The sequence below is a fragment of the Phyllostomus discolor genome, chromosome 1, assembly GCF_004126475.2.
Source record: "Phyllostomus discolor isolate MPI-MPIP mPhyDis1 chromosome 1, mPhyDis1.pri.v3, whole genome shotgun sequence".
Taxonomy (NCBI): domain Eukaryota; kingdom Metazoa; phylum Chordata; class Mammalia; order Chiroptera; family Phyllostomidae; genus Phyllostomus; species Phyllostomus discolor.
In genome coordinates, this window is record NC_040903.2 from 81,661,471 (window position 1) to 81,687,444 (window position 25,974).

Here is a 25,974-nt window from a genome sequence, read left to right on the forward strand (position 1 = left end):
ACCAGAAAAAGAGGCTATTCATACAAGAAGAAATCTGAATGTTTATGACATAAAACTATATATACCACATTACATATTCAAAGAAGTGAACATTATAGACACCAAAATACACCTATCAAAATGATTAAAAAATTCAAAGTCTGACAGTCCAAAGCCCTGGGGAGAATGTGAAGTAACAGAAGCTCTTATAAATGGCATCACCATTTTGGAGAGCAATTTGGCCACATCTGATAAGTTTGAAGATGAATATTTTTTACAACCCAACTACCCTCCCCTAAGCAACGTGTCTAAAGAAACCCTCACGTATTGTAAGAGGCATATATAAGAACATTCAGTGAAGCCTTTTTTTTAATGAGAGAAAAGCATTGGGAAGAAATGCTCAATAACAGAAAAATGAGTAAGCATGTTGAGGTATGTTCATGAAATTAATGACTTACAGCTACATGCATCAACATGGCTCACCCTCAAAACTATTGACTAATGAAAGTTGTATAATGCAGACAATATACGATTTATGCAAAATTTAAAACATTCAACCAGTATTTAGTTTATGTACACAGAAATGTACGTAAACATTTTCTATCTTATGTAGTAAGACAGAAAAACATTCATGGGAGAAAAAGGAGCAAGATCAGAATGGTATGCACTGACCTTCAACAGCATCTGTAAATTTTTATATCTTTGAAGAGAAAAACAACCTGAAGCACACATGGAAAAGCATTAAGATTTGATAAAACTGGCTGGTGCACAGATGGGTATTCATTTTCTCTGTTAGTCTCATTTTACTCTTTACAATTTTATAGTTAATATAGTAAACTTTTAAAAAATCAGGCCAAGAGTCTTATTTGCCTATCTTGATGAAAATTAATATTAATTTATTTTGTTGTCAGTAAAAATAATAGTAGATATATTTAACAGCAATTCTCATGGAGGACTTCCCATACCAAAAAAAAAAAAAAATCAATAATATGGTAGACAGCTTCACTATCTTATTTGGATATTATGATATGTCATTAATATTTATTGTTTCAAATAAAAGCATGGTATTTGTTTTTCAATTTGCAATGTGCAAGTTTTCACTTGAAGATACAAGTATTTGCTTTTGTTCTTTAGTTGAATGTTAATTTTTAATTTGTTTTTTTTCCTTTGGGTTGGGGAAATTTAAAAAATATATAAATATGGCTAGTAATTTCATTTCTCATATTAAAGAATACATTTCTCAATCACTCCTGAAACTGTTTTTCATAAGAGCACCATAACTAGTATCTTGTATGATCTTATTTTATTAAAACCATGGAATTTTTTTAGACGTTTAAATTCCTAACGCTTTAATCTACTTTATTAAGATTCCATTCCAAAGATCTCCAATACCTGACACCCCGCATATCCAAATTTCCAACTTCCATGCAGATCGGAAGCAGCAGACATGGGGTAGCCAATGCTACTGACCCCTATATCTGTGACAGCCAGGTTAATGATAACTGCACCTGTGGGTGTCTGAAGCTCTTTGAACTTGATGAAGATGCTCAGAACTATGATGTTGCTGAGAATACTTATCGTACCTGAAAACATACACAAAAATATTATATATTTTGTTTATTTTATGTTTAAAATGTTTAAAAGTAGTGTCAAAATTAAACATTTAAGCCCCTTTTATGCATATATATATACATATATATATTCATTACAGCATTATTTACAACAGCCAAGATATGGAAACAACCTAAGTGTCCATCAGAAGGTGAGTGAATAAATAAGAAGTGATGCATATATACAATGGAATGTGAATTTGAATCAGCTGTAAAAGAATGAAATCTCATCATTTGCAACATCAATGGACCTACAGGGTATTAAACTGAGTGAAATAAGTCAGACAGAGAAAGACAAATACCACATGATTTCACTTATTATGAAGAATCTTAAAAAAAATGAACAAACAAAACAAACTCATGGATACAGAGAACATTGGATGGTTGCCATATGGAACAGGCAACCATCCAATGGTTTGATGAATGAGTAAAAACAGGGGAAGGATTAAGGAATACAAATTGGTAGTTAGAAAATAGTCATGGGGATGTACAGTATAGCATAGGGGTATGGTGTCAGGTGGGTACTAGATTGATTGGGGTGATCACTTTCTGGGTTATATAAAAGTCTAATCACTATATTGCATACTGAAACTAATATAATATTGTATGTTAACTGAAATTGAAAAATAAAAAATTATGTTTAAAAAAAGTCCCACATTAAAAAAAAAAGTCCCACGTAAACAACTTTCTAAGAAACAGTGCCTACCCTTTCCACATGAAGCACACTCTGACATGTTATACCCTAGTTCGTGTTTTCAGACTGAGCACATTAAGACATTTAATGACAACTGGGGGAACTTGAATATGACTGGGTTTCAGACGATATTAAGAAATTATTGTTGTACTTGTTAGACATAATAATGATATTGTGGTTATGTAGGGAAATATCTTTATATTTTAGACATACATACTGAAATTTTTAAAGGTAGGATGGCATGATAATTTACTTTAAAATATTAAACTTCAAGTGGATTGTTAAATCTAAGTGATGGACACACCTACTATGTGTTTTTTTTTAAAGTTGGCAATACCAAGAGCTCCTGAGGATGCAGAGTAATTCAAGCTGTCATATATAGCTGGTAGGAATACCAGCTGGTACAGGCACTCTGGAAAACACTTTGGCAGCTTCCCATAAAGTTAAGCATACCATTACCATTTGACACAACAATCCCACTCCTAGGTATATACTCAAATGAGTATAATGCCTTACCATCCTGAATGCACCAGACCTTGTCTGATCTTAGAAGCTAACCAGGGTCAGCCTTGGTTAGTACTTGGATGGGAGACCACCTGGGAATACTAGGTGCTTTATGCTTTTTTACAGTCATCAAGATATGGAAGCAGCCCAAGTGTCCATCAGTAGATGAGTAGATGAAACAACTATAGGACATGTACACAATGGAATACTACTCGGCCGTAAAAAAGACAAATATCATATGATTTCACTTATATGTGGAATCTAATGAACAAACTGAACAAATAGGCAAAACAGAGACAGACTCATACAGAGCAGGGTGACAGCTATTGGGGAGAAGGTTAAGGGGTGGAGCAAAGAGGAAAAAGGACTTGTGAACATGGACAGCAGTGTGGTGATTGCAGGGGAGAAAGGAATATAAGGGGGTTAAAAAGTAATGGAAAAATACAATTAAAAAATAACCAAGCAGTACCAAAAAGAAAGATAAATGAGAACATACAACCATACAAAAATTTGATAGTGCACATGGGTGTTCACAGAAGCTTTATTCATGATGGCCAGCAAGTTGAAATAACCTAAATGTCTGTTAACTGATGAGTGCATTTGAAAAGGGGGGTACAAAGAATAATACTCAGCAATAAAAACAAATAAACCATTATTAAATCTAACATCACATGTTACTCTCTAATGCATTATGTTGCGCTGAAGAAGCCCCACCCCAGTGTTGCACACTGTCTGATTCCTTGGGTGAGAAGGAGCAGGCTGAGGCAAGGTGGGTGGGCAGAGCAGTGCTCCGTAGGGTCAGACCTGAGAGTGCTACCTCCTTACGTTTTGTGCTGTAGGCACATCCCATGTCTCACGCTAGTCGTGGGCCTGCTGATTCCATCTACATGACACTCTAGAGAAGGCAAAAAGAAAAAAATAATAGGAAGCAGATGAATGCTTGCCAGGGATTGGGGTGGCAAAAGGGTTCACAACAGAGCAGAAGAATGAGGAAATTTGGGGGCGACAGAATGTCAACTTGATCGTGGTAGTGGTAACATGACTATGCGTTTGTCTAATCACAGGACACACAAAAAGGGGTGACCTTTAGTCCATGTAAACCTTAAAAGTGAAGAAAAAGCAAAAAGTATATATCCAGGTGATGAGTATGTGGTAATTCATGATACTATTTTCCCTACTTTTCTTTATGTTTGGTATTTTTGTGTGTGATAAAAAATGTCAGTTGCTTCCAAATATATTCCAAGTATATTGCTCAACCCACTATTTTAAAATGCTGTGCTAAATTATACATTTCTGTAATGTTTAAATAATTTACAATAAATATACATATATTAGTAACCCTAAAAATAAAGAGCAAAAGACCATTTTTCCTTCACAAAGACATTCATCACAGCCCTGTTTATATTAAAGAAATAGATTAAATGCTCAAGATTAGAGAGGTTAAATAAATTGTGGAATAGCCATGCAAGGGACTCTTATACTGGTTAAAAGTATTTTCACATAGCATTGTCTAACAGGGAAATGCTTATGATATAAAATCAAATGTAAAAAGAAGCATATATGATGTGTATACTGTATGGTTTTAACTATATTAAATTTTTTTGCACAAAGAGTGGAAATAGGTAAATCAAAATGTTAGCTGTTAAAAAATTAAATAAAATAAAAATTTAAACATAGTAAATCCATTTTAATTCATCAATTTGAAGAGCTCTAGCTGTCCCTAAAACTAGTTTCATATCTTCACAGCCCTTCTGTAAAATAGAAATAAGAAAATTAAAACATTAAAGAATCTGCCAATTGCATAAATCAGCACCAAAGACTGGCACTTTTTTTTATTGTTGTTCAAGTACAGTCGTCTCCATTTTCACCCCACCACGCTCATCCCACACCCCACCAACCCCCACCTCCCACCCTCAAACCAACCCTCTTTGGCTTTGTCCATGTGTCCTTCCTTTTAATCCTCACCCAAGGATATGTTTATTGAGTTGAGAGACAGAAAGAAACATAGATCGGATGCCTTCCATACGTGCCCCAGGGATCAAACCCGAAATCTAGATATGCACCCTGATCAGGGATTGAATCTACAAATTTTGGTGTATGGGACAATGCTCCAACCAACTGGCCAGGGCAAGACTGGTTGTAATGTCATCACTGTTAATCACAGTCCTTTAAATTCTTCACTTGCCTTTCATACCAGCCCTGCTGATTTTTAGGATATATGTAGGACTCTTCCATTACTTTTGGCAGCTTAACTTCCTCCTCCTCCTCCTTTCAAAGGCCTGAGAATCTTTCTTTATAGTATCCTTCTCAAGCCTCAACTGTCATATGAGATGTCTGGAAAAAGTCCAATGGTTGTTAACATAACAAGAACAGTTTGTGTGACATTGATGTAACCTGGCAGGCAAGGAGAGTGGACTAGAATATGCATATGAGAACAATAATGACTTCACTATACTCATCATTGGGGGAGGTAGATGCCAGTGAGCATGTGCCCTATGTGGCTGTCACATTCAAAATCCCTGAGTGAGTATAGCAATGAAACTGCATCAAATTTTGCATTAGAGTTGAACATTCCTCCATGGAAACTGTTTGGTTGCTTCAGAAGTCGGCAGCTAGGGGCAGCTTGTGACTGGCAGCTTCATCATGACAACACGCCTGCTCATGCATCACATCTCATGCAGAGTTTTTTGGTGAAACATCAAATCACCCAGGTGACTCAGTCCTGCTACAGCCCAGATTTGGTGCCCTGTGACTTCTGGCTTTTCCCAAAATTAAAATCACCTTGTATAGGGTGGAGACTTGAGACTGTTAAGAGATTCAGGAAAATACAACAGGGCAGCTGGTGGCAGTTGGGAGAACTGTGTGAGGTCCCAAGGTGCCTATTTTGAGGGGACGGAGGTGTCATTGTCCTGTGTACAATGTTTCTTATATCTTCTTCAAGAAATGTCTCTATTTTTCATATTGGATACTTTTTGGACAGACTTCATACACTATCATCCTACAAGCTCTTCTGTTACTCTCCAGCCCCAAGCCAAGCTCCAGTTCCATATCCCTTTTCATTTAAGTGTCACTAAATATTTTTGAGGTATCTATGTGTGTAAGGTCATAGGACTATTTCAATGTTACTCAAGCCTCAACATGTCCAAATCTGAGTTCTTCCTCCGGCACCCACACACAGCAAGGTGTGGCTATCCAGAGAGGAAGTGGGGCTGGCTTTCAAGTAATTGAGAAGCCTCACAGGTCATATCACCCTAGTCAAGTTTTCTGTCTTAGATCTGACTCTTTGCCTTGCAGGTGAAGAAACTCAGTGTCATTGGTGTCCCAGAATTGGCTGAATTCATACTGAATTTCAGATCCTCCATTCATCATACCTCGTGCCCCCGGCTGTAGAGATATTGCTGAAGTTAGTAAAAGTTTGTAAGAGCTAAAATCTAAGAGAAATGGTAAATTAAAAATTAAAAAATCTAAGTAGGCTCTTAGTAAAAGTAACAAATGAAATAAATGTTTTAACTGAGTATTTTTCCTCATAATTTTGTATTTGGGAAGTTCACATGTTTGTTGAAGGTGAAAATTAGGGGAACTTAAGAATAATAAATGTTTGAACAAAAGCATAAAGAGGTTAGATATGCTCACTTCAGCTCATCTACCAAAACCCAAACAAATATTCATGATACCCCTTGATAATACTGCTGTGGTTGTATGTGAGGGCTCGAAAACCAAAATGTCTGAGTGTAAACCCTGATCTAACTACTTAGCAGACTTGTGTGTTGGGCAAATTACCTAAACTCCCCATCTGTATAAAGGGGGAAGTAAAACAAATTCACTTACTGAATTAGTGTAAGGATGAGCTATGCTATACGTGTATTTAGAACAGTGCTCGGTATACACCAACTATTCAAATGGTGGCACTAGTAGCCGCGGCAGTAGTGAGGTGGTGGCAGTGGCAGCCGCAGTCATCGGACTCACAGCAGTAACATTATCACTATGAATGCTGCAGAGGTAAGAACTGTATAGAACACTTTCTTAACAGGAAATTTTCTTCGCACACTATTTCTGTAACTACATCAAAAGTGATAGCTTTTCTTGGTCATCTACAAAAAGAAAAACTAAACCAAAAGTTTTGTATACAAAGTATTTCTATGTAATTGTAATATGATTTTCTCTTTATGTGGCATACTGTTTTCTCATACAGAAAAAAAATCAAAAGAACTTGTCCAGTGCTTATCATACAGAAGTATTCAAATGAATGAGTTAGCATGTTGTTAAAATTTACAAAAATTAACTCAGGAAATATAATCTAGCACAGAAATAACATTCTAATTGTGAATTACAGGGAAACTAAAAATTATAAGAAATAAACTAGATACAGTATGATTTGTTTTACTCTTCACTCTGCTTGTGAACATATTTGAAAATTTGTTTAAATCAATCCAAAAATAAGTTATGGCTAAAATGCATTAATGAGCAGTTGGAAATATGGTGACTGGCCAACATAAAATTTATACCACAATTCAACCTGTGAATAAAGAAAAGCAGAGAGCTATTGTCATTTCCCCCATCCTTTCTTTATCTTAATCCAATATACGCGTCAGTGAATGTGTGTTATGGGGGGAGGACAAATATTTGTCCAACACCTACTGTATGTGTCATTTGTGTATTTATGTCAGTAAATGTCACTCCATGAGAATCATAACAAGTAGCTTACTTTTACCCCTATTGAACAGATAAGAGAATAAAAGGACAAGGAGGTGAAAGAAATTGCTCACTATTGCAGAGATACTAAAAGATGAACTCCAAAGCTCAAGCCCTGTTCAATACAGCACTCTGGAAGGGGCTGAATTTTCCAACTCCATCCTCAGTGACTGCCAATACACTCTGCTCTCTCTTTTTATGATACCAATTTTCTCTCCAGGACTTTTCAATCTTAACTAGACTCCACCACCAAGGATAAAACTACAAAAAGTATGTAAAACTACAAAAAGTATGTAAATGACATAAAAATGCATTTTGTCATGGTGCAGTCTTCCCCAATAAAAAATTAACAATGTATTAACCAATTATATGGATTATAAAAGAATTACTAATTTTATAAACTTTTCTCAGCCCCACTTCACTGCTCTCACATTGTGCATCAAGATTCAAAGTAATGCGTGGCATTAACCACCATTAACAGTGCTTTCATTTATTGCCTCACCTGCATTCTCTTATTTGGTCTTCACAGCCAGAAAACAGAGCGGGTATCATCAGCCTTAATCACTTGAGCACCCCAACGCAGAAAGGATAAGTGACTTCAGGTTTGCCATCATTGTGGAGACTGAAACATTATCTCTGAACCCATGCTTTTTCTACTGCCTTATGCTGAAAACCCCTGCTTTCTATGCCCACTTGAACGCAAAAAGACCGTTAACAGAAAATAAACATCCATACCTGCCATAATCAAGTAAGTTGCAACAATATTGTGTTCAGCCTGTGAAAAGACAGAGCCATCTTCATTTTGAGAGCCTGAACTGTTGCCTAAATTATTCTGGAGCATTTTGGATGAAGATATTGAGACAGCCTTCATAAGCCTTCAATAATTATAATTGTTGAAAATGCCACTGAAGAATTTTCAGAACCAATCATTTCCACTTCAAGACCTCAGAGAATAGCCTTTTCATTAGGGCCCTCCCTTAACAAATGTGCCCGGACTAAAGAGGAAAGGAACTAATTCCCAGAGCAAGGGAAAAGCTTACTAGCAAAGTAAAGAGAAATACCAAACCACACATTCTAACCAACTTGAGCATCAATCTTACATACCTAAGGAGATTATCAAGTGTGAACATCCATTGAAACAATAGACAAACTCAAGCTGATTCAACTGTTTTCTGCTGGTCATCAGTTCTGAAACTAAGAGCCAGACCTAGTCCTCTAAAACTATTAGTAGTTTTGGGTTTAAAGTTTTGCCTTAACAATTTAAAAGAGACAAAAAAGTAATCTGCCCCCATCTTTCCAAATCTCATGCCCCTAAAGGTAATAATATTATTTGGTTTATACCCTGATTGATTATCTTTGCTTATACAGACATGTTTATACAATGGTTTGAGGTTTCTTCCACTTCCTTTTGAGCAAAAATGGATATATGAATACATAAAATTATTCTGTAACATTTTCCTCTAAAGCCATATCATAAACTCCAGGTCTACAAACCTAAGTCTAACTTATTAATAGCTATGTGGTTCATAATATGGATATAGCATGATCTACTTCACCATCCACCTTGTTTATCCTATACTTAATATGCACAATTATCTGATAATAATCACAACATACATCAGCCAAGTGCCTGGATTCAATCATTCATCCTGTAAAATACAGGGCAATTCTATTACTCTGGACTATGTTGTTATAACTCAAAAAGTAGGTTATGTAAGTGGGTTACAATCTAACACTAACATTTATTAGAGAGCAATATCCCCAACACCATTTTCCCCATTTTTATGCCATATATTACTAAAATCTGATTCAACAATTTCTTAAAATCAGTAACTTTACAAAAATGCTAGATGCTTGCAGCATTTACAATCACCAAGATACTGGGAGCAGCCCAAGTGTCCATCAGTAGATGAGTGGATAAAACTATGGGGCATTTATACAATGGACTACTACTCGGCCATAAAAAAGAAAATCTTACCCATTGTAACAGGATGGATGGACTTGGAGAACATTATGCTGAGTGAAATAAGCCAGTCAAAGAAAGACAAATACCATATGATTTCACTCACATGTGGAATCTAATGAACTGAACAAGCAAAATAGAGACAGACTCATAGATGGAGAGCAGGATGACAGCTAAGGGTGGGGTAGGTTAAGGGGTAGAAGGGTGGATTAAAAAGGAAAAAGGACTCATGGACAACAGTGTGGTGATTGCTGAGGGGAGGTGGTTATAAGGGGACTAAATAGAAATGGGGAAAAGATTAAATTTTATAAATATGCTAGACACACCAGTATAAGCATGATGACCACTAGAGGGCTACATTTCCCCACTCAATTTAATCTTGTATGCCTTAGAATGGCACAGCAGGAAGGGGCCCAAGAGATTTTTGCCTCAATTCTCTTAGCTATTTATAAACTGAAGCAGTTGACCTAGATTGGGTGACCTGTCCCAGATCTTAAGAGCTACCAGAAGTCAAATTTTTAATAAATATAAATACTTGACAGTATCAATAGTAGTAAATTTGAACAGTAGTCCAGTAACAAAATATTTTCAACACTTAAATAATAGACATATTTAAGTGGAACTGTCCCTTTTAAAATCCTTGTTAGGTTTTAAACCTTTTTCATATTCAATATGCAGGAAACAAAACATTTTCAACTGTTTTAGTCTAGTCCTTTCCTTTTCTGTAATGGACTATATCTAGCTGTTACATCCATTTAAATTTCCCAGAAATAATTACTTCTATTTATAAAAACTGAGTAATTCCAAAGATGGCCACCTATTTGCTGTAGATAGGTATATTCAAAGTACTTTTTCATGCTTCCTTCATGAGTGAAACAGAAAAGGTGTATTGGGATGAGGCTTAGAATACTAAGAAATAGACCTATTTCATATCAAAATGTTTACATTAGCTCACGATTCTTCAATTTTGTAAACTTCAGTGGCCTAGTCAATCTTCCTTTTATAGCTCTTCTCAAATTTTCAGGAATATGGGGAAATATGGCTTATATTCCATTAAACTGTTTAATTGTGATAGCAACAAATGCATTTTAACATGATGTAAGCAATCAGCATGTTAATTCAGTTAACTCAAAAGATTTAATGTGAATAATCAAAATATCTTTTACAATGGAACTCAGTGATACCACAGTACCATATTCACTGATGTTAAGCTCCCTGAATATGTGAACTTGATTCAAAACTAAATGCCCCAAAGGAAACCCACAAAGAACTACATAGGGAAGAAAATATAAGATGTGAAAATAAAAGATTAAAGGTCGCCAATGACCACAAGATACACCTAAGAACAAGGTGAAATCTCTAAGTGGTTTGTCTACTGACATATACACTACTTCTATTATAGACATTTTAAGACATTTTTTTAAATGTAAAAAAAAAAGTGTGGGAATGTTATTATTTGTCCTTGGGAAGATGTCACAGCCCCTTTGGTGCTCACCATATCTTTTATAAACTAAGCCTAGAAACCCTGGCCCTAATTCTAAAAATGTCAACCCGACGATTCTAAATCAAAGAGCCTTCTGTTTCATGTTGTGAAAGCACAACTGCTTCTTCCTGTGAAACAGTAATTTTCAACACATTTGTTCGTTATACATATTCACAGCCTACATAACTACTAATGTTGCCACAATTCCATTAATCCAAAAAGATAAGTAAAACCCACAATACTGACGTAGACCATACTATATGCTACTCCCAGGAGTATTAGGTTAGAAAAATTTAGGAAAAGATATGGCAACATCATTCTTCTGAGAAAAAACACAAGTTGGAGGGAAACTAGTGACAGGGGAAATGGTCCTGCATCACAGTATTCTAACTTGCTTTCATGACTACGTCTGACACAGCACCAACAGGGACCAAAACCAATCCCACTAATCGTGTCTCCACACAGGTTTCTGGACGTGTAGCAGGAAGGAAATCAAGTATCTGCTTACGTGAATGACATCTTAAACTTTTAGAATCACCTTTAAAAAAGTAAAATAAGAACAATCAGTAAAACTTTCAACATTTGAACTATATTAAATGAGAAAAATTAAACTTGTCTTCAGAAATTTCTTGAACTTTAGTTCTTACTTTGAACAAAGCTGTTCCAACTTTAATAGAGTTGTAATCCATGCTAAAATTTTCTGACCAATTAATCATTACAATTAGAGACACTGCTTACTAACATAAAAAAAGAAAATACAATAAAGGGTGTTGGTGTTCTTGTATATAAAAGGCAAAAACTTTGAAAGGGTGTTAGTTTACAAACAATAGTAAAGCATTGCTTCGCTAGCCTAATTTTTAAGGATCGGTTATATCCGTATATAAATCATTTTCCCTACATGAAAAACACTGGGTTTAGGTTTTAGTTGTTCATTTTAATTTCAAAAATAGCTCTGGTTTAATTAACACAACTCTAAATAACTTAAAGGGATAAAAGACACTTTTATTATAAAAATTCAAATATGCTTCATAGGAAAACTGTCCATTTATTAAGCAATCACAATTCCAAGCAGAATACAAAACATAAGAACACTTGTTCAGATCCCTTTAGAGCATAAATGCCTCCTGTTCTGCCGCACTCATGTTTGAGTGATGTTGACATCCGAATGCCACGGTCATATAATCCCCAGGACTTCAAGACTTGTTCAAAAAACAAATCACTGATCCCCAGAAGTAGGTCATGCAGGTTAATGCAGAAATCAACTGGTAAAGTTCTTCTGTCAACTTTTACACCTAATGTCCTCTCCCTGATTAAAAGAAAACAAAAGTATTAAAGGAATAGAAATGAATTTTTAATAGTTCTATCACCCAAATCTAAAGTTTAAAATCAACATTAGTCCTTGTAATGTTTAGCAAACATATTTACCAAATTTAACTGTCATTCATAATACACCTTTTTAATTTTTCAAATTAAAAATACATCAAAATAAACTTGAAGGTAAAAAAATTCAAAGGGAAAAAGTAAGAGTGATATAAACCAAAGTTATAATTAGGATAAAGCAAAGAACTCCAGGGTAGTCTACAGACTTGCTGGTAAATAGAAATAAAATAAATAAATAATTTAAAATGGTAGGCAGTACCAATTCTAGAAATTCAATCATTTAAAGATTTTTCATTTACCTCTGAAACCACCACTCCCTCCTCTTCCTCCTCTGAAGCCTCCACCTCTACCTCCTCCTCTTCCACCCCTAAAGCCACCTAAAAATAAAAGACACATTTATTAAATAACTGCAGCCATTCATATTCTGACAAGTCTACAAATATCAATACAATCCCTACAATCATAAAGAAAAATACAGATTCATAAATGTATCTTATAGAATTTTTTAAAAGATAAAAATGGAAAAAACATAGAAGTTTCCCAATTGAGAAGCAGACTAAAACCCTAGATTACAATTTTTAAACTAATATTCTGTTTTTGTTTGGGGTTTGTTTGTTTGTTTTTTTACACTGTACTAGGCTAGAATGGACCACCCTCAGTAGCTTCTGAGGCTAATACATTTCTATCACCATAGTTACTTTAACAAACCTGGTTCTCCTCACTTCTGTGACAAGTATTTCGTTTTAGTGAATTTGTAAAGTTTGTTACTATAAAGCTGCATCTAGCCCCATTGTTAACTGTATGAGTATCTTAACCTTTTGGTTACATAAATACTTTTTTGATTGAACAATGGCTTTTTATCATAAGAACAAAGGAAAGCAGATAATGAGTGGTTTTCATCTATGCATTCTACAATAAACACACCCTTTAAGGTTAACTGAGCTGCATATGGACCATCATTGATACATGTAGATGAGCCTTGAAATTTTAAATTTGCGCAGCAATTTTCTATTACCCAACACATACTGGCTTCCTAGTTCAGTCTTCCTTTTTACTTATTTGGGGGGGGCGGCTTATTTTGTCCGAATTGATGAATTTAAAAAAATTACAGTAAGTCCTAGCCAAAACAATCAGACAAGAAAAAAAAAAGGCATCCAAAAGGGAAAGAAGTAAACTGTCATTATTTGCAGATGACATTATATAGAAATAAGCCTAGAGAGTCAACAAACAAACAAACAAAACTATTAAATGAATTCAGTAAAGTAACAGGATACAAACTTAATGTCCAGAAATCAGTTGCATTTGTATTTACCAGTAATAAGCTATAAGGAAGAGAAGTTAAGAAAACATTAAGAAAACAATCTCATTTACAATTGCATCAAAAAAATACTTAGGAATAAATTTAACCAAGGAGGTAAAAAGGCTTGTACTCAAAAAATTACAAGGCAATGAAGAAAGAAACTGAGAAAGACACAAATAAATGGAAGCACATAACATGCTCATGGATAGAAAGAATTAACATTGTTAACTGTCCATACTACTCAAATCAATCTATAAATGCAATGCAATCCCTGTCAAAATACCAACAGCATTTTTCACAGAAGTAGAACAAATGATCCAAGAATTTATATGGAACCACAAAAGGCCTCATATACTCACAGGCATCTTGAGAAGAATAAAGTTGGAGATAATCGTACTATGTGATATCAAAAATTATACTACAAGGCAATAGTGATCAAAACAGTATGGTCATACTGGCATAAAAACAGACACAATAATCAATGGAGAATACACACTAGAGAGCCCAGAGTTAACCTACACCTATATGGTCAATTAATCTATGACAAAGGAGGTAAAAATACACAATGCAAATCTCCGTCCCTTTCCCTCTCTTTAAAAATAAATATTTAAAACAATAAAAAATAAAAGAGAAAGCATTAAGAGAAAAAAAACCAAATACATATTTCTAAATACTGGTATAAAAATACAAAGGTTTTTAAAAACTAGAGTTGTAAACTTTTTTAACATTGTGTATGAGATCAAATATAGAATAGGAATGAGGGGATCTCTCTCCATCAAACACCCGAAGAGGCACTCCCAAAAATATTTTAAAAAGAAATGTTTGCTCTCTTAAGAAATTATCTCCTAGCTATCTACACCCACAAAGTACATTTATAGAGTGAAATAATAATTAAATCAAGAGACACAATATGAAAAGTGAGTTGTCTCTTTTCTGACCCAGTAACAGAAGCTTTCCAACCCCATTTTCAGCTCCTCTTCCTTTCCCCACTGGCTCTGTCCACCTTCCAGGCGTCCACCCACCACAATACTCACAGGCACAAGCACGCCCAGTGCTCCATCCCGTCTCTTCCCCAAGCCTGCTAGTTGCCCATGATAATGAATGTACCAAAGCCTTGAGGAAATACGTGTCAAAATACTGACCTCAAAGCAATTAATTTATTGATAATGGTCTTTGACATGACATCAGAAGACACAGATTTTATTTCTAGGCAGCCTATTGTTTAAGACAAATTAACTTTTGTAAGCCTCCATTTCCTCATCCAAAAAATGAGGATATCATCTACCTTGCAAGGTTTTCTGAATATTAAAATATACTTAGCTATTAAAGAAACTATGTGACCAGCTCCCAGCATACAATCAACACTCAATGACATTAAAATTCAGTTATGATCTTATATAAAATTCCCAACAAAACATGAAAAACTCAGAGATGAAATTCCTCAAAATTATACTTTATTAGACTTTTTAAAATAAGTAATTGAAACTAACATTATTGCTATGATAATCTGCCAAGATTTAAAGACAGCTTTAGAAAAGTAAACAAACAAACATTAGGGAGGTTTGCCTATGTACAAAATATAATTATACTACATGAATTGACTGCAAGTTTGAAATCTCATTACAAATTTTATCCCACAAGTAACTTACCGCCTCTACCACCTCTGCCTCCTCCTCCTCCTCTTCCTCCTCCACGACCACCCCTGCCACCACCTCTTGGAGGTCCCTTCTCACCCGGAGGTCGAGGTAAAAACCTCTGCAGTGGCAACAGCTTATATGGGTCTATATAGAACTGGAAGTATAATAGAAACAGTTAAGAGTAATGACTTGGAGGCAGTATAGTATAATCATTAAGAACCTACACCTATACTCCAAAATGCCTGGGTTCAAATCTCAGCTCTACTATATACTACAGTACAGCCCTGGACAAGGACTTAAGTTTCTTTGTGGCTTAGTTTTCTGATCTGTAAAATCAAGATAATAAAGTATTGGGTTGGCCAAACAGCTCATTTGGTGTTTTCCATATGATAGCTCTAGTAGCACTAGGTCATCTAACTTCATTCAAAACAATTTTGTTAGATTGTATTGTATCCGTGTGCATTATAAAAAAAAGCTCATCATAAATGGTGAATTTTTGTGTAAACATTTTAATACTGACGATGGAAGGAAAGAAGTGACATTTTTGGCATACTATGCTTTATGATTTCAAGAAAGGTAAAAATGCAACTGAAACACAAAACAAGATTTGTGCAGTGTATGGAGAAGTTGCTGTGACTGACTGAACGTGTCAAAAGTGGTTTACAATTTCATGCTGGAAATTTTCACTGGACCATGCTCCAGGGTCAGGTAGACCAACTGAAGTTGACAACAATCAAATTGAGACATTAATTGAGAACAATCAATGTGATACCACACAGGAGATAGATGACATATCCAAATCAGTAAAATTATTGGTGAAAATGAAAACCGTGTATTCTATTTAACGAACAAACCAAACAAACTTTTTGGCCAACCCAGTACCTACCTCACGTGATCCTTGTGAAAATCAAAAGAATAAAGTACATAAAACACCTAAACTTTGGCACATAATAAGTATAACATATATATAAACAGAAAGACCAAAGACCAATGCAATCTAATTCTTCCTAAGAAATAGATAAAGCCTTGCAAAAATTAACATTTTAACTCAACAGAATTCAGTAAGAAAAATGAAACCATTAAAAATTTAGTATTAAAGTCCAAAATAAAGCATATGTCCAGTATGTCTACTAGTTATTTCAAGACTTTAATAAAGGATCAATAATATTTTACTGAAAATATTAAGTAATGGAAGGTTTGTAGAAACTAAATTCACTGTATGTTTAGGGTTAAAAAATACTTTTTTCATAATAATGAAATATAATGGGTACATTTCACAGTTGTACACAAAACACACATGAAGCCTTCAAACTTATTAGTATAACAAAATGTCTGAGTCCCTCTGTAGATGTCACCTTATCACTTTCCTTCCCTGCAGAGACCACTCCTTCAAGAACATTATCTAGGTCTGCAATGTCCAATGTGGTAACCACTAGCCACATGTGGCTAGACTGAAATTAATTAACAATTAAAATTCAGCTCCCAAGTCACATGCCACATTTCAGGTGCTCAAAAACTACAAATAGCTAATGGCTACTGTACTGTAAGAATTTCCATCTAGTAGCACCGAAAATCTGACTGGACAGCATGAGTCTCTCATTACAACAATACAGGCTGGGTGAGGAAGGCTTGAACCTCAACACTGAATCTAGAAATGGGGAGAGGTACAATGTAGTAGTTTAGCATCTGTGATTTAAAGAACAAACACAAAACAACTAAATAAATCCTCAAATAAATAATGCTGTGAGAAAAGGCAGGTAACCATATCAAATTTAAATGGCTATTACAGGCAAATTCTTTTCTTCAAATGAGAAGCCTGGCTCTTAGGCCCACCGAAAGCAGTACGATTTCCCAGTGCATATTTGTCAGGGTTTCCACAGGCAGATGCCAGATGCCAGCAAGAAGGCACTGTCCCCATCACATCTCCTATCCCACGCCAGCTTCTGGGCCCCCACTCCATTGGCTCCACGACTTGCTGACCTCCATGTTGCTCTTTCCCATGAGAACTTTGCCTTGGCTGAGCGGCCCTTCCTCTTGGGAACATATTGTTCTCTTGACCTTTGGGTACCACTTTTATGAAACTCTTCTGGTTTGCCTTCTCTTTTTTTGGCAGTTACTTCCGAGTCTCGACTTACAGATAGATAAATTCAGGAGGTGCCCCAAAGCTTCTTCCTAGACTATCATACACTGCCTGTTCAATGACAACTTCCCAATTCTGCCCCTAGTCCACTCTTCCTTTGAGCACCTGTGTAAATATCTCACAAATGCTTCAAACTCATTATCACCCAAAACTGAACTCATTCTCTTCCCCCATTCCCTTCTTCTCCAGTGTTGCCATTTCAGCAACCAGTGACACCATCCATAAAGTGCTGAAATCAGACATCTGAAAGATGGTAGCAATTTTTACTTCAATTTCAACAGCTCAACAATTACCAAAACCTACCAATTCTACTTCCTATCTCTCTCATAAATCCATCCATTTTTCTCCATTTCCACAGTCCAAAATATCTCTTCCAGGACTAATGCAGCAGCCTCCACCTGGCCCCTTCACACAGAGTACTGACCCCCTCCTAGGTTTCTTTTATTTTTCCTGAGCTCTTAAGCATAAATTTAACCACACTTTTCCTAATATTTAAAAACTAACACTGAAGTCTCAACTCTTTCCCATGACCTCAAGGCCTTAACTAATCTAGCCCCTGCCCATCTCTAGTCTTAATCCACAATTTTCTCATTCCTAAATATTCTATGTCCAAGCTACACCTCTGCCTTTTCCGGATCCTTCAAGTGGCTTACTGTCTCAGACTTGCACATACTGTTTTCTCTACTTGTAATGAATGCATTTCCCTCTCCTCTTTGCCTGGTGCAGCCTAACTACATCCCAGTTTTCTAGGAGCTTTCTTTTTTACAACTGAGTCTTGGTCCCTACCTAAGACATTCTGGGCCAAATTTCTAGGAGTGCAACCCAGAAATACATCTTCTTAAAAGTACCCCCAGATAATTCTGACAAGTGGGTTTGGCAATAACTGCTAATCAACTTTCCCATCTCAGCTTCAAGCTCACTTCCTCAGAAAACCAAGACACTAAATTTGGTTCTACTACTAACATTTTCATAGCTACCTGTATTTCTCTTGCACCACATATACCTGAATATTATCGAAATATCTGTGAAATCATTTAATATCTGACTTCCCTCAGATGAGTTTTATAATTTAATATTTTACTTAGAATATTTGGTCATGCAAGGCTTTTCAATAAGATAGTTTTACATAAACTAAAAAACATAATCTAGCAACCACAGCATTTGCTAATATGAACAAGGAATACTTTCTGAAAGCCTGTATTAAATAAATTACTCTTCAAGATGATAAGTTCAATGTGTGAAGTACAGAATATGTCAATTTAAGAGCTTCACTGGTGATATACTGAGGGAGTCTCAAAGTGCCCTACACAGGACTGCCCTGGGGTAGGTCATTCACTTATAAATCCAAGGATCCTGCATACCATGAGCTTGACTCACCTTCTGTAGTTTTTTAAAGGATGATGCCTTCATGTTTTCTGACAGTTTAACTGAAAAATACTATTAGTTATATTAAGGAAAAATCAATTAAGATAAAAAAAGGTAACCATCTGAATTCATATGTAATTTTAAAAACAAGGTTAGGATATATGGAAATGTTTAGAAACAGGGAGAAATGAGTTTTCCAGGAGAAATTAATATTTTGTTTTAAAACTTCCAGTTCCACCATACTATTCCAGGGCCCCATCATATCCAAAGCAAAGTACCTCTATCCTGCAGCACTTATCCTAATGGAAATCATTTCTAAAACCTTCTAAAGGACCTACCTTTATAATACAGGGTTGGACAAAAGTTGGTTTACAGTTGTGAGTATAAGCAAATAAGCAAAACAGTTTATTCTTATAGCTATTTATTATTATGTTTATCATACAAACTGTAAACCCATCTTTGGCCACCCCTGTATATATGGAAATACATTCTCCTCTCTTGATTCTCTTTTATGTTCCAATCTTAGCAACAGTGTCATGAAGCAACAGATTCAATTTAGCTAATGCCTAGCTCCAGAAAAAGCAAATCGTAACCTTTCAATGAGATTACTATATCTTCTAATTAAAAAGGATACAAAATCTCTAAGTTGTCCAAATATTTCATCCACTTTTCCAATTTGTTCTTTGTTTTCTAAATAAACTGGAGCATTGAAATAAGGCACCTTATTTTCATCTGTCGTACATTTACAAACTATGTCATCTTCACAGGGATGTAGGAACTCTCCTAATACTGAAACAGGACAAGAAAACATTAAAATATAAAGCAATTTCAAATGATATTGACCAACCTTTCCTGGAAGCTTTCTTCTTGACTACCTGGGATTTCACCGTATCTGTTCTCCTGAGGTACAAAGCCTTTGGTTGATATTCCAATTCCCCAAAGCCAGCAATGTGACACAGGGTTAGAGCCTCACTTTCTCAACTTGAGTGTCCTCACCTTTAATACCCAACATATAGTATTCTGAGTATTAAGTGCAATATTAAATGTCAAGTGCTTAGAAAAGTGCCTGGCACACTGAGACCACGCAACCTGTAACTGTGGTTTTATTACATCAATAACTAGTATTATTATTTGCTTAAACACCATATTGCATTTCAATGTCTATTCTTTCTTCTCCCCAATCCCTAATGGTAAAATCAGTCTTGATGTTACCCCTGTTCCCCTGTCTTTTTTTCTTCCCCTTTTATACCTTCCCACTACCATCTCTTCACCAAGGACTTTTCAATCTTTTCCAGAAAAGTGTGGAATCTCAAAATAACTACCTCCATTTCTAACTGACTGTCAACCCAAACTAAATTATTCATCACACTGCTGCAAAACCAACTGTCCATCCCTATCATTCAGGCTCAAAATCTGGAACACTTTAACATTTCCCAGGACAGTATTAGTCAAGTTCTACCAAATTTGTTTCCATTGAAATCTCTCTCCCATCTAACCCTTCCTTTTTCTTCTCACTTCCACCATGCTCTCACTGTTTCTCTCACACAAGGACTGTTGAAATGGCCCTAGCCTAGGACCTCTGACCAACCACTACCCTCTGCAAACCATCTTGCATACTGACCAAACCCATTCTTTATGTTGGACTGTGTTCATCTTTTCTCCTCTTTGATACACGCTTCCACTGTCAAATCTGTCACTTTCCCTGACTTCCATCTCAATCCCACCTCATTGATAATCACTCCAAAACTGCTCTAATTAGGTCTTTTTCTTGGCCTCCTTCTGCAGTTTCTCTTCCAAGCAAAAAGTTTTCGCTCAGTTCTCTTATAAGTAAGATAAAGTCTGGGCTTTGGCATCAGAAAACTTGCTTTGTATCTCAAATACATCACTTACTGATTGGTCATTTATTCCTAACCACGACCCTGTCAAAGAAACTTAACTATGAGTCACAGTTTTCTTACCTGTAAAATGGGAACAATAGAGATAAGCATAAAATATTACCTACTTAGTTATCTTTCAGACCAAGCTCAAGTCCCACCTCCATGATGCATTCTAAGTGTCCTTCAGCCTTCCTAATCTCCCCCTTACACACTAGAGCATGATTATAAGGCCGTTGACAGCATCTCCACAGATTTCACTCCCCAACCAAGCAGCGACCTCCGAGTGTGAGTTGCTGGACCTATCTTACAGTACCTGACCCCCAGTCACACTTACTAATGATACAAACCCACAACTTCCTAAGCCCGTCCCCATCCCCAAGTAGGCTAAACTTAGAAACCCACGTACAAACTACATGTTCTGGAGGTCCTTGGTCTTGGCCTTTATTAAAGCCTCCGCGGCCACCCCCACGTCCAAATCCTCCTCTGCCGCCACCGCCGCCTCTGAAATTGCCGCCGCCGCCTCTGAAATTGCCGCCACCTCCACCTCGGAACTGGTTGTTGCCGCCGCCGCCACGACCGAAGCCGCCACCTCCACCGCCTCGATTAAAGCCTCCACGACCTCCGCCTCGAAAAGACATGCTCGCTTCCACCTGGTGAGAAAAACAGTGCGTGCCTTTTGGTCACTGTGACCTCTGGGTACACCACTTCACCCTTTTGAGCCTCGGCCAAAAGGCCATAAAAGGGGACAGTAAAACAGCAACTCTGCTACCAAACCAACGCCCAAGCCGCCAGTGACAAAACCGAAGGGTGAGGAGTGTCGCCTCCTCCTGGCCCTGTGAGCTCCGACCCACTGTCACCAGCTTCGTCGCCCTCGGTTAGTACCTCCTCCCCCCGCAGGCAGCAAGGTGTTCATGCTGCTGTCCCTTCCCTCCTGCCTCCCTCCCGGCCGCAGCATTCCCTGTTCCTTCGGCTCCCTACTACCACTCACCGGATCCACGTGCGCGTCTAGCCCGGGAGCGCACACCCACCCGCCGGTACTTCCGCCGCACACTAGCCTTCTCGGCCACCGTACCGGCACACTGGAGGGGCGAGTCCAGAAACTCTAATAACTGGTTTACAAAAAACAAACAAAACTCACCGGCAGGACCAACGACACCGTCAACTTTCCAAAACAGCCTTCAGCGCTTGGAAGAGTAGCATGTCTTACTTCAACCACTGGTTTACGACAGTTAGACTTGCCTACCGACGAGCCGAGGAAGTGACGCACGATGGCGGCGTCCGTCGCTTCCTGACGTCGCATGAAGTGTGCCCCGGTGGTGCCCTGGGAGACGGCTGGGGTTAGAGGCTCGGTTAGTCTCCTACCGGCCTGGCACGTCCCCAGCGGATGCCAGCTTCCTCGCTGGGTCCTTGTTTTTCAGGCTGCGAGGTGATCCTCTCGCTCCTCAGTTCGTTGCCAGCTGTCACCCACATTTCTAAGCAGCTCTGACCCGCAGCGTCGGTACCCGAAGGCTTGTCTGCGTTTTCACCAGTCCTTTTTTCCTTCCTTGTCTTTTGAAGCACGCAGGGTTGTGCCTGAATTGTGGCGGTACTTTTGTTCTGTAGTTTCACTAGGAGAAAAAGGTGCCAGTGTATTTTTAAAGAAACTGTTATTTGATGGAGAAAACCAACCCATATTTTTATCTTTTGTACCGGATAGTTTATTCCTTTGTGAAGTACGCTTTGAGCACTGCCAGGCTGTACACCGTGTATACTACGAGCCCCTCTTCCCTTCTTTTTTTAAGCCCGTCACTGATACCTGGTTGCAGCTTCCGCTAACGCTTCTCACCCAAAGAAAGCTGATGGCTTAGTAACTTTGGTTTGTCTCTCTTACACCCGAATCTTTTCAGGCGTTACCTTGGAATTTGACACAATTGGCCACTGAACGAGGGTGGGGTTGGTACCTATTTCAGAGTTATTTTGATTTTGAAAGAACTTTGTAAACTTCAGTATGGAAATATTAGGAATCATGATATGTCTGTCTTCTACACTAAAGTATACACTGCTTGAGAAAGCACCTAATAGTCCCACATATAAAAGGAATTTGATAAGCTTATTTTAAATTCTGTACATCAGAGGTAGAATTATTCATAAGTTACCTGTTCTATTTCGCTTTGTGTAATTTAATATTTATTTGTACTCAGTGTTTCACTATTTGGTGTTCCACTTGTTATCTTAAACTCAGTGTGATGAAACCATTGAACTTTTATGGGACCTTCAAGAGAAGTGAAGGCCCGTAACTAATTAGAGGGATAACCTACAACTTTGGATCCTCACAGCCCTCAGTCCTTTTCTGGCTCCCTGCTCTTCCACTTCCCAAATGGTCCATCATTCCAGTTCTCTGTCTGTCCTCATGCTCTTGGGCTCAGGCCTTTCAGCACTCTCCTCTATCATCATCAACATTCCTGCCCCAGACTTGGTTGCTGTCTCTTATCCAAAGCTACCAATGTCTATTAATTCCTTATAACAGTGATCCCCAACCCAAATTTTTGCACCAGGGATGTTTTGTGGAAGACAATTTTTTTACAGACTAGAGAGGAGGGGATAGTTTATAGATGATTCCAGCTCATTACATTCAAGCCACCTCCTGCTGTGCAGGTCGGTTCCTAACAAGCCCAGACTGGTACCCGTCTGGGCGGTTGGAGACCTCTGCCTTATAAGGTGGCTCTTGTACTGTCATTACAGGCCTCCTGTTGTCACTACCACACTTTCTTGTGTTACTCTTCCCCGAAATCACCCAATATGATCTACAAGAATTCAAAAGTACAGAAATAATAGCGGTGAACTACAACAGTCTCCCATTCTGAGCATCTTTGTTGCCTCAAAATAAATACTTCCAGACTTTTCTTCTCTGCGTACTGCATGTGATGACACATTGACCTTACTAAAATGTACCAAACCATAGCCATCCTCAGGACCCCAAATAATCTCCCCATTTCCTTTAGCAACAAATCTAAATTAAAATCCCCCTCTTGATTAGCCCTTTGATAGAATTAATTTTATTTTCTTCCTGTGCTGTACACCTGACCTCTGCCCACCTCAGGCCAACATTATTGCCTTGCTTCTCTTTCTCTGCAAATGTTGAACGATTCCTGCTCACAGGACCTCCTTTTCCCATTCACTAAACCAGACTTTTTCTGTCTTTTTATCGTGGAGGCACCCTTGAAATAATTTTCATGTCTCAAATCTGTGCCAAAAATATTATTTATGATGAGTAAGTTGTAGACATAATGACTCAATGATAATTGTCAATGCTTTTCTTAAACTGATAAAATACATGTAACATAAACTTTATTAGTCATTTTTAAGTGTATAGTTCAGTGGTTCACATTGTTGTGCAACTCAGTGCTCTTTTCAGTGCTCAAAGTCTGTAGAATTCTGTAGAATTCAGTGCTCAAAGACTGTAGAATTCTGTACCTGAAACCTGTATAATTTTATTAACCAGTGTTACCCCAATAAATTCTGTAAAAAATATTTTAAAATTTAAAAAAGAATGTTTCTGTGAGAATCTGTTTATTGTTGTTCTATTTATTAGCCTACTCTGTAGTCTACGCCCCCCACACACACAAAAGATATCAAAATCTGATGCAAATTAAGTGGGAAAGGAAACTTCAGTTTTTCCTTTGGTTTAGTAAAGGTTGCAAAATGATTTTAGTGAGTCTTCATCTCTATTTATAGGCCTATATATACATAAAAGTGTTATTTTTAAAACTAAAAATAATGAAATTTACCTATTCAGTAAGAAATCTTTGCTGTTTTTGCCCTGTGTATTCTCAGTTGTGACTTGATCTTAAGACTGTCTTACACAGATTTCATTTGCAACCAAAATGAGATGATTTTTGTATTTGTTCTTAATGCTCATTAGATAAGAAAAAGCTTGTTTGCACAAGATGTTGAAAAGTACAGTAAAATGTTTATCACTTCCCTATAAATGGCAGAATGCTCCTTTCACAGAAATCCAGACTTGTAGAAGTGCAAATCAATAAATTTCATGTTATGTTTGTAATTGTCAACTCACAGGGTTCCTCTTTATCCAAAGTCGGGTACTCAGACTGAAAAGAAGATTTAGCGAAAGGAGCCCTCTTTCAGACATACCCTTGTGTTGAAAGGGAGGGAAAATACTGTTCAGTTTGTTCTGCAGTTTTCCCAGATGACTGGGTCTCAACTTGACACTTGAGACTTTCTCACTCTCAAGTGCAAGCAGCAGTGGAAATATTTCAAGATTTCTTTTTGCCATGATTTTTCCAAAGACTCAATGTCTGTTTAAAACCAAGAATCTTGTCACTTGAAATCAAAATATGTCTCCAGGACCTTGAATATACTCGTTCAACTAGTTCATGTGATAAAAAATATCTACTAAGTGGGCTAAGTTTCTGTAACTATTCTTGATCTTCAGAGCATTTGGCAAAATCTAGCCTACTATTTTCTTGAAAGTATTCCCACAATTCACTTTTCAGCTCAAACATCCTGCTAAGAACCAAAATCTGTATGTTTCTCTTAGTGTGTAATAAATTACCCCAACACTTAGTGGTTTAAAACAATAAACGTTTTATTGTGTAATCTCTGTAGATCAGAAATTCAGGAGCAGTTTAGCTTGGTGGTTTAGCTTTAGGATCTCTCGTGTAGTTGCAATCAAAATGTTGACTGAGGCTACAGTCATTTGAAGGCAAGACTAGAGAAGAAGGGTCCGTTTCTGAGGTGGCTCACTCAGGTGCCTAGCAAGCTAATGTCATCTTGCCAAAAGGATATAGTTCTTGCCACATGGGCCTGTTTACAGAGCACTTAAGCATTCTTGTAACATGGCAGCTGGCTTTCCCAAGAAGGAATGATCTCCTAAGCCAAAAGATTTTTTGTATGTGGCAGTAAATTTATGTGGTCTTTGTCCATGCTTCCACATAGTTTTGTTGTTGTTTTTTGATTGAAAGGAATGCATTTAATAAAAACTGGAATGCATGAAGTGATGTATACACTTCAGTGTAGTAGGCGGAAGTGCCAAGAAAAAGAGTTAAAAATATGAAACACTTCATGAATTTGCATGTCATCCTTGTGTAGGGGCCATGCTCATCTTCTCTGTATCATTCCAATTTTAGTATATGTGCTGCCGAAGTGAGCACAGTTTTTTAAACATTCCTGAGTGAACTGGCCTTTGGCAACTTTCACCATTTTTGTAGCATCACTCAGAAATTTTTTCATTTCAGCTCCAAAAATATCTGACACCAGTACTTCTCTGGGAGGAAAACAGTATGTTGTGAGTACATCAGGGTTTTCTTTTTCTCAGGAAGTGATGCAGAAATTGTTGATGGGGTACCATCAA

General features: G+C 37.1%; 2 protein-coding genes, 1 non-coding gene and 2 pseudogenes across 6 annotated transcripts in view; 1 reads left to right on the forward strand and 4 right to left on the reverse strand.

Annotated features, from left to right (window-relative positions):
* RRH (retinal pigment epithelium-derived rhodopsin homolog) overlaps positions 1 to 9,377 on the reverse strand; it is a 16,965-nt gene extending 7,588 nt beyond the window's left edge. Inside the window, exons 1-2 of the mRNA XM_028507765.2 lie at positions 8,215 to 9,377; positions 1,372 to 1,562 (exon numbers count right to left, since the gene is read on the reverse strand). Of these exons, the coding sequence (XP_028363566.2) occupies positions 1,372 to 1,562; positions 8,215 to 8,350 (327 nt within the window). The 5' untranslated portion in view covers positions 8,351 to 9,377. The remainder of the gene's footprint in view (positions 1 to 1,371; positions 1,563 to 8,214) is intronic.
* LOC114493564 lies at positions 2,786 to 2,904 on the forward strand (annotated as a pseudogene).
* Positions 9,378 to 11,906: 2,529 nt separating the features above from the next.
* On the reverse strand, positions 11,907 to 21,917 carry GAR1 (GAR1 ribonucleoprotein). Of its 4 annotated transcripts, none has more exons than XM_036025332.1 (7): positions 21,763 to 21,917; positions 21,031 to 21,274; positions 19,382 to 19,536; positions 18,760 to 18,819; positions 15,255 to 15,396; positions 12,605 to 12,682; positions 11,907 to 12,231 (listed from the first exon to the last, which is right to left on the reverse strand). In XM_036025332.1, exons 2-7 carry the CDS (start codon positions 21,260 to 21,262, stop codon positions 12,218 to 12,220), a joined length of 681 nt encoding a protein of 226 aa, XP_035881225.1. In that variant the 5' UTR covers positions 21,263 to 21,274; positions 21,763 to 21,917; the 3' UTR covers positions 11,907 to 12,217. The 4 variants fall into 4 exon arrangements, with proteins under 4 accessions (XP_035881225.1, XP_028362732.1, XP_035881233.1 ...); XM_028506931.2 differs by lacking the exon at positions 21,763 to 21,917 and adding an exon at positions 21,613 to 21,709; XM_036025340.1 differs by lacking the exon at positions 21,763 to 21,917 and adding an exon at positions 21,425 to 21,528.
* LOC114493639 lies at positions 12,933 to 13,072 on the reverse strand (annotated as a pseudogene).
* Positions 21,918 to 25,667: 3,750 nt separating the features above from the next.
* On the reverse strand, positions 25,668 to 25,774 carry LOC114493541. The gene has a single exon (XR_003684178.1). It is a non-coding gene; the product is annotated as a U6 spliceosomal RNA (small nuclear RNA).
* Positions 25,775 to 25,974: the final 200 nt, after the last annotated feature.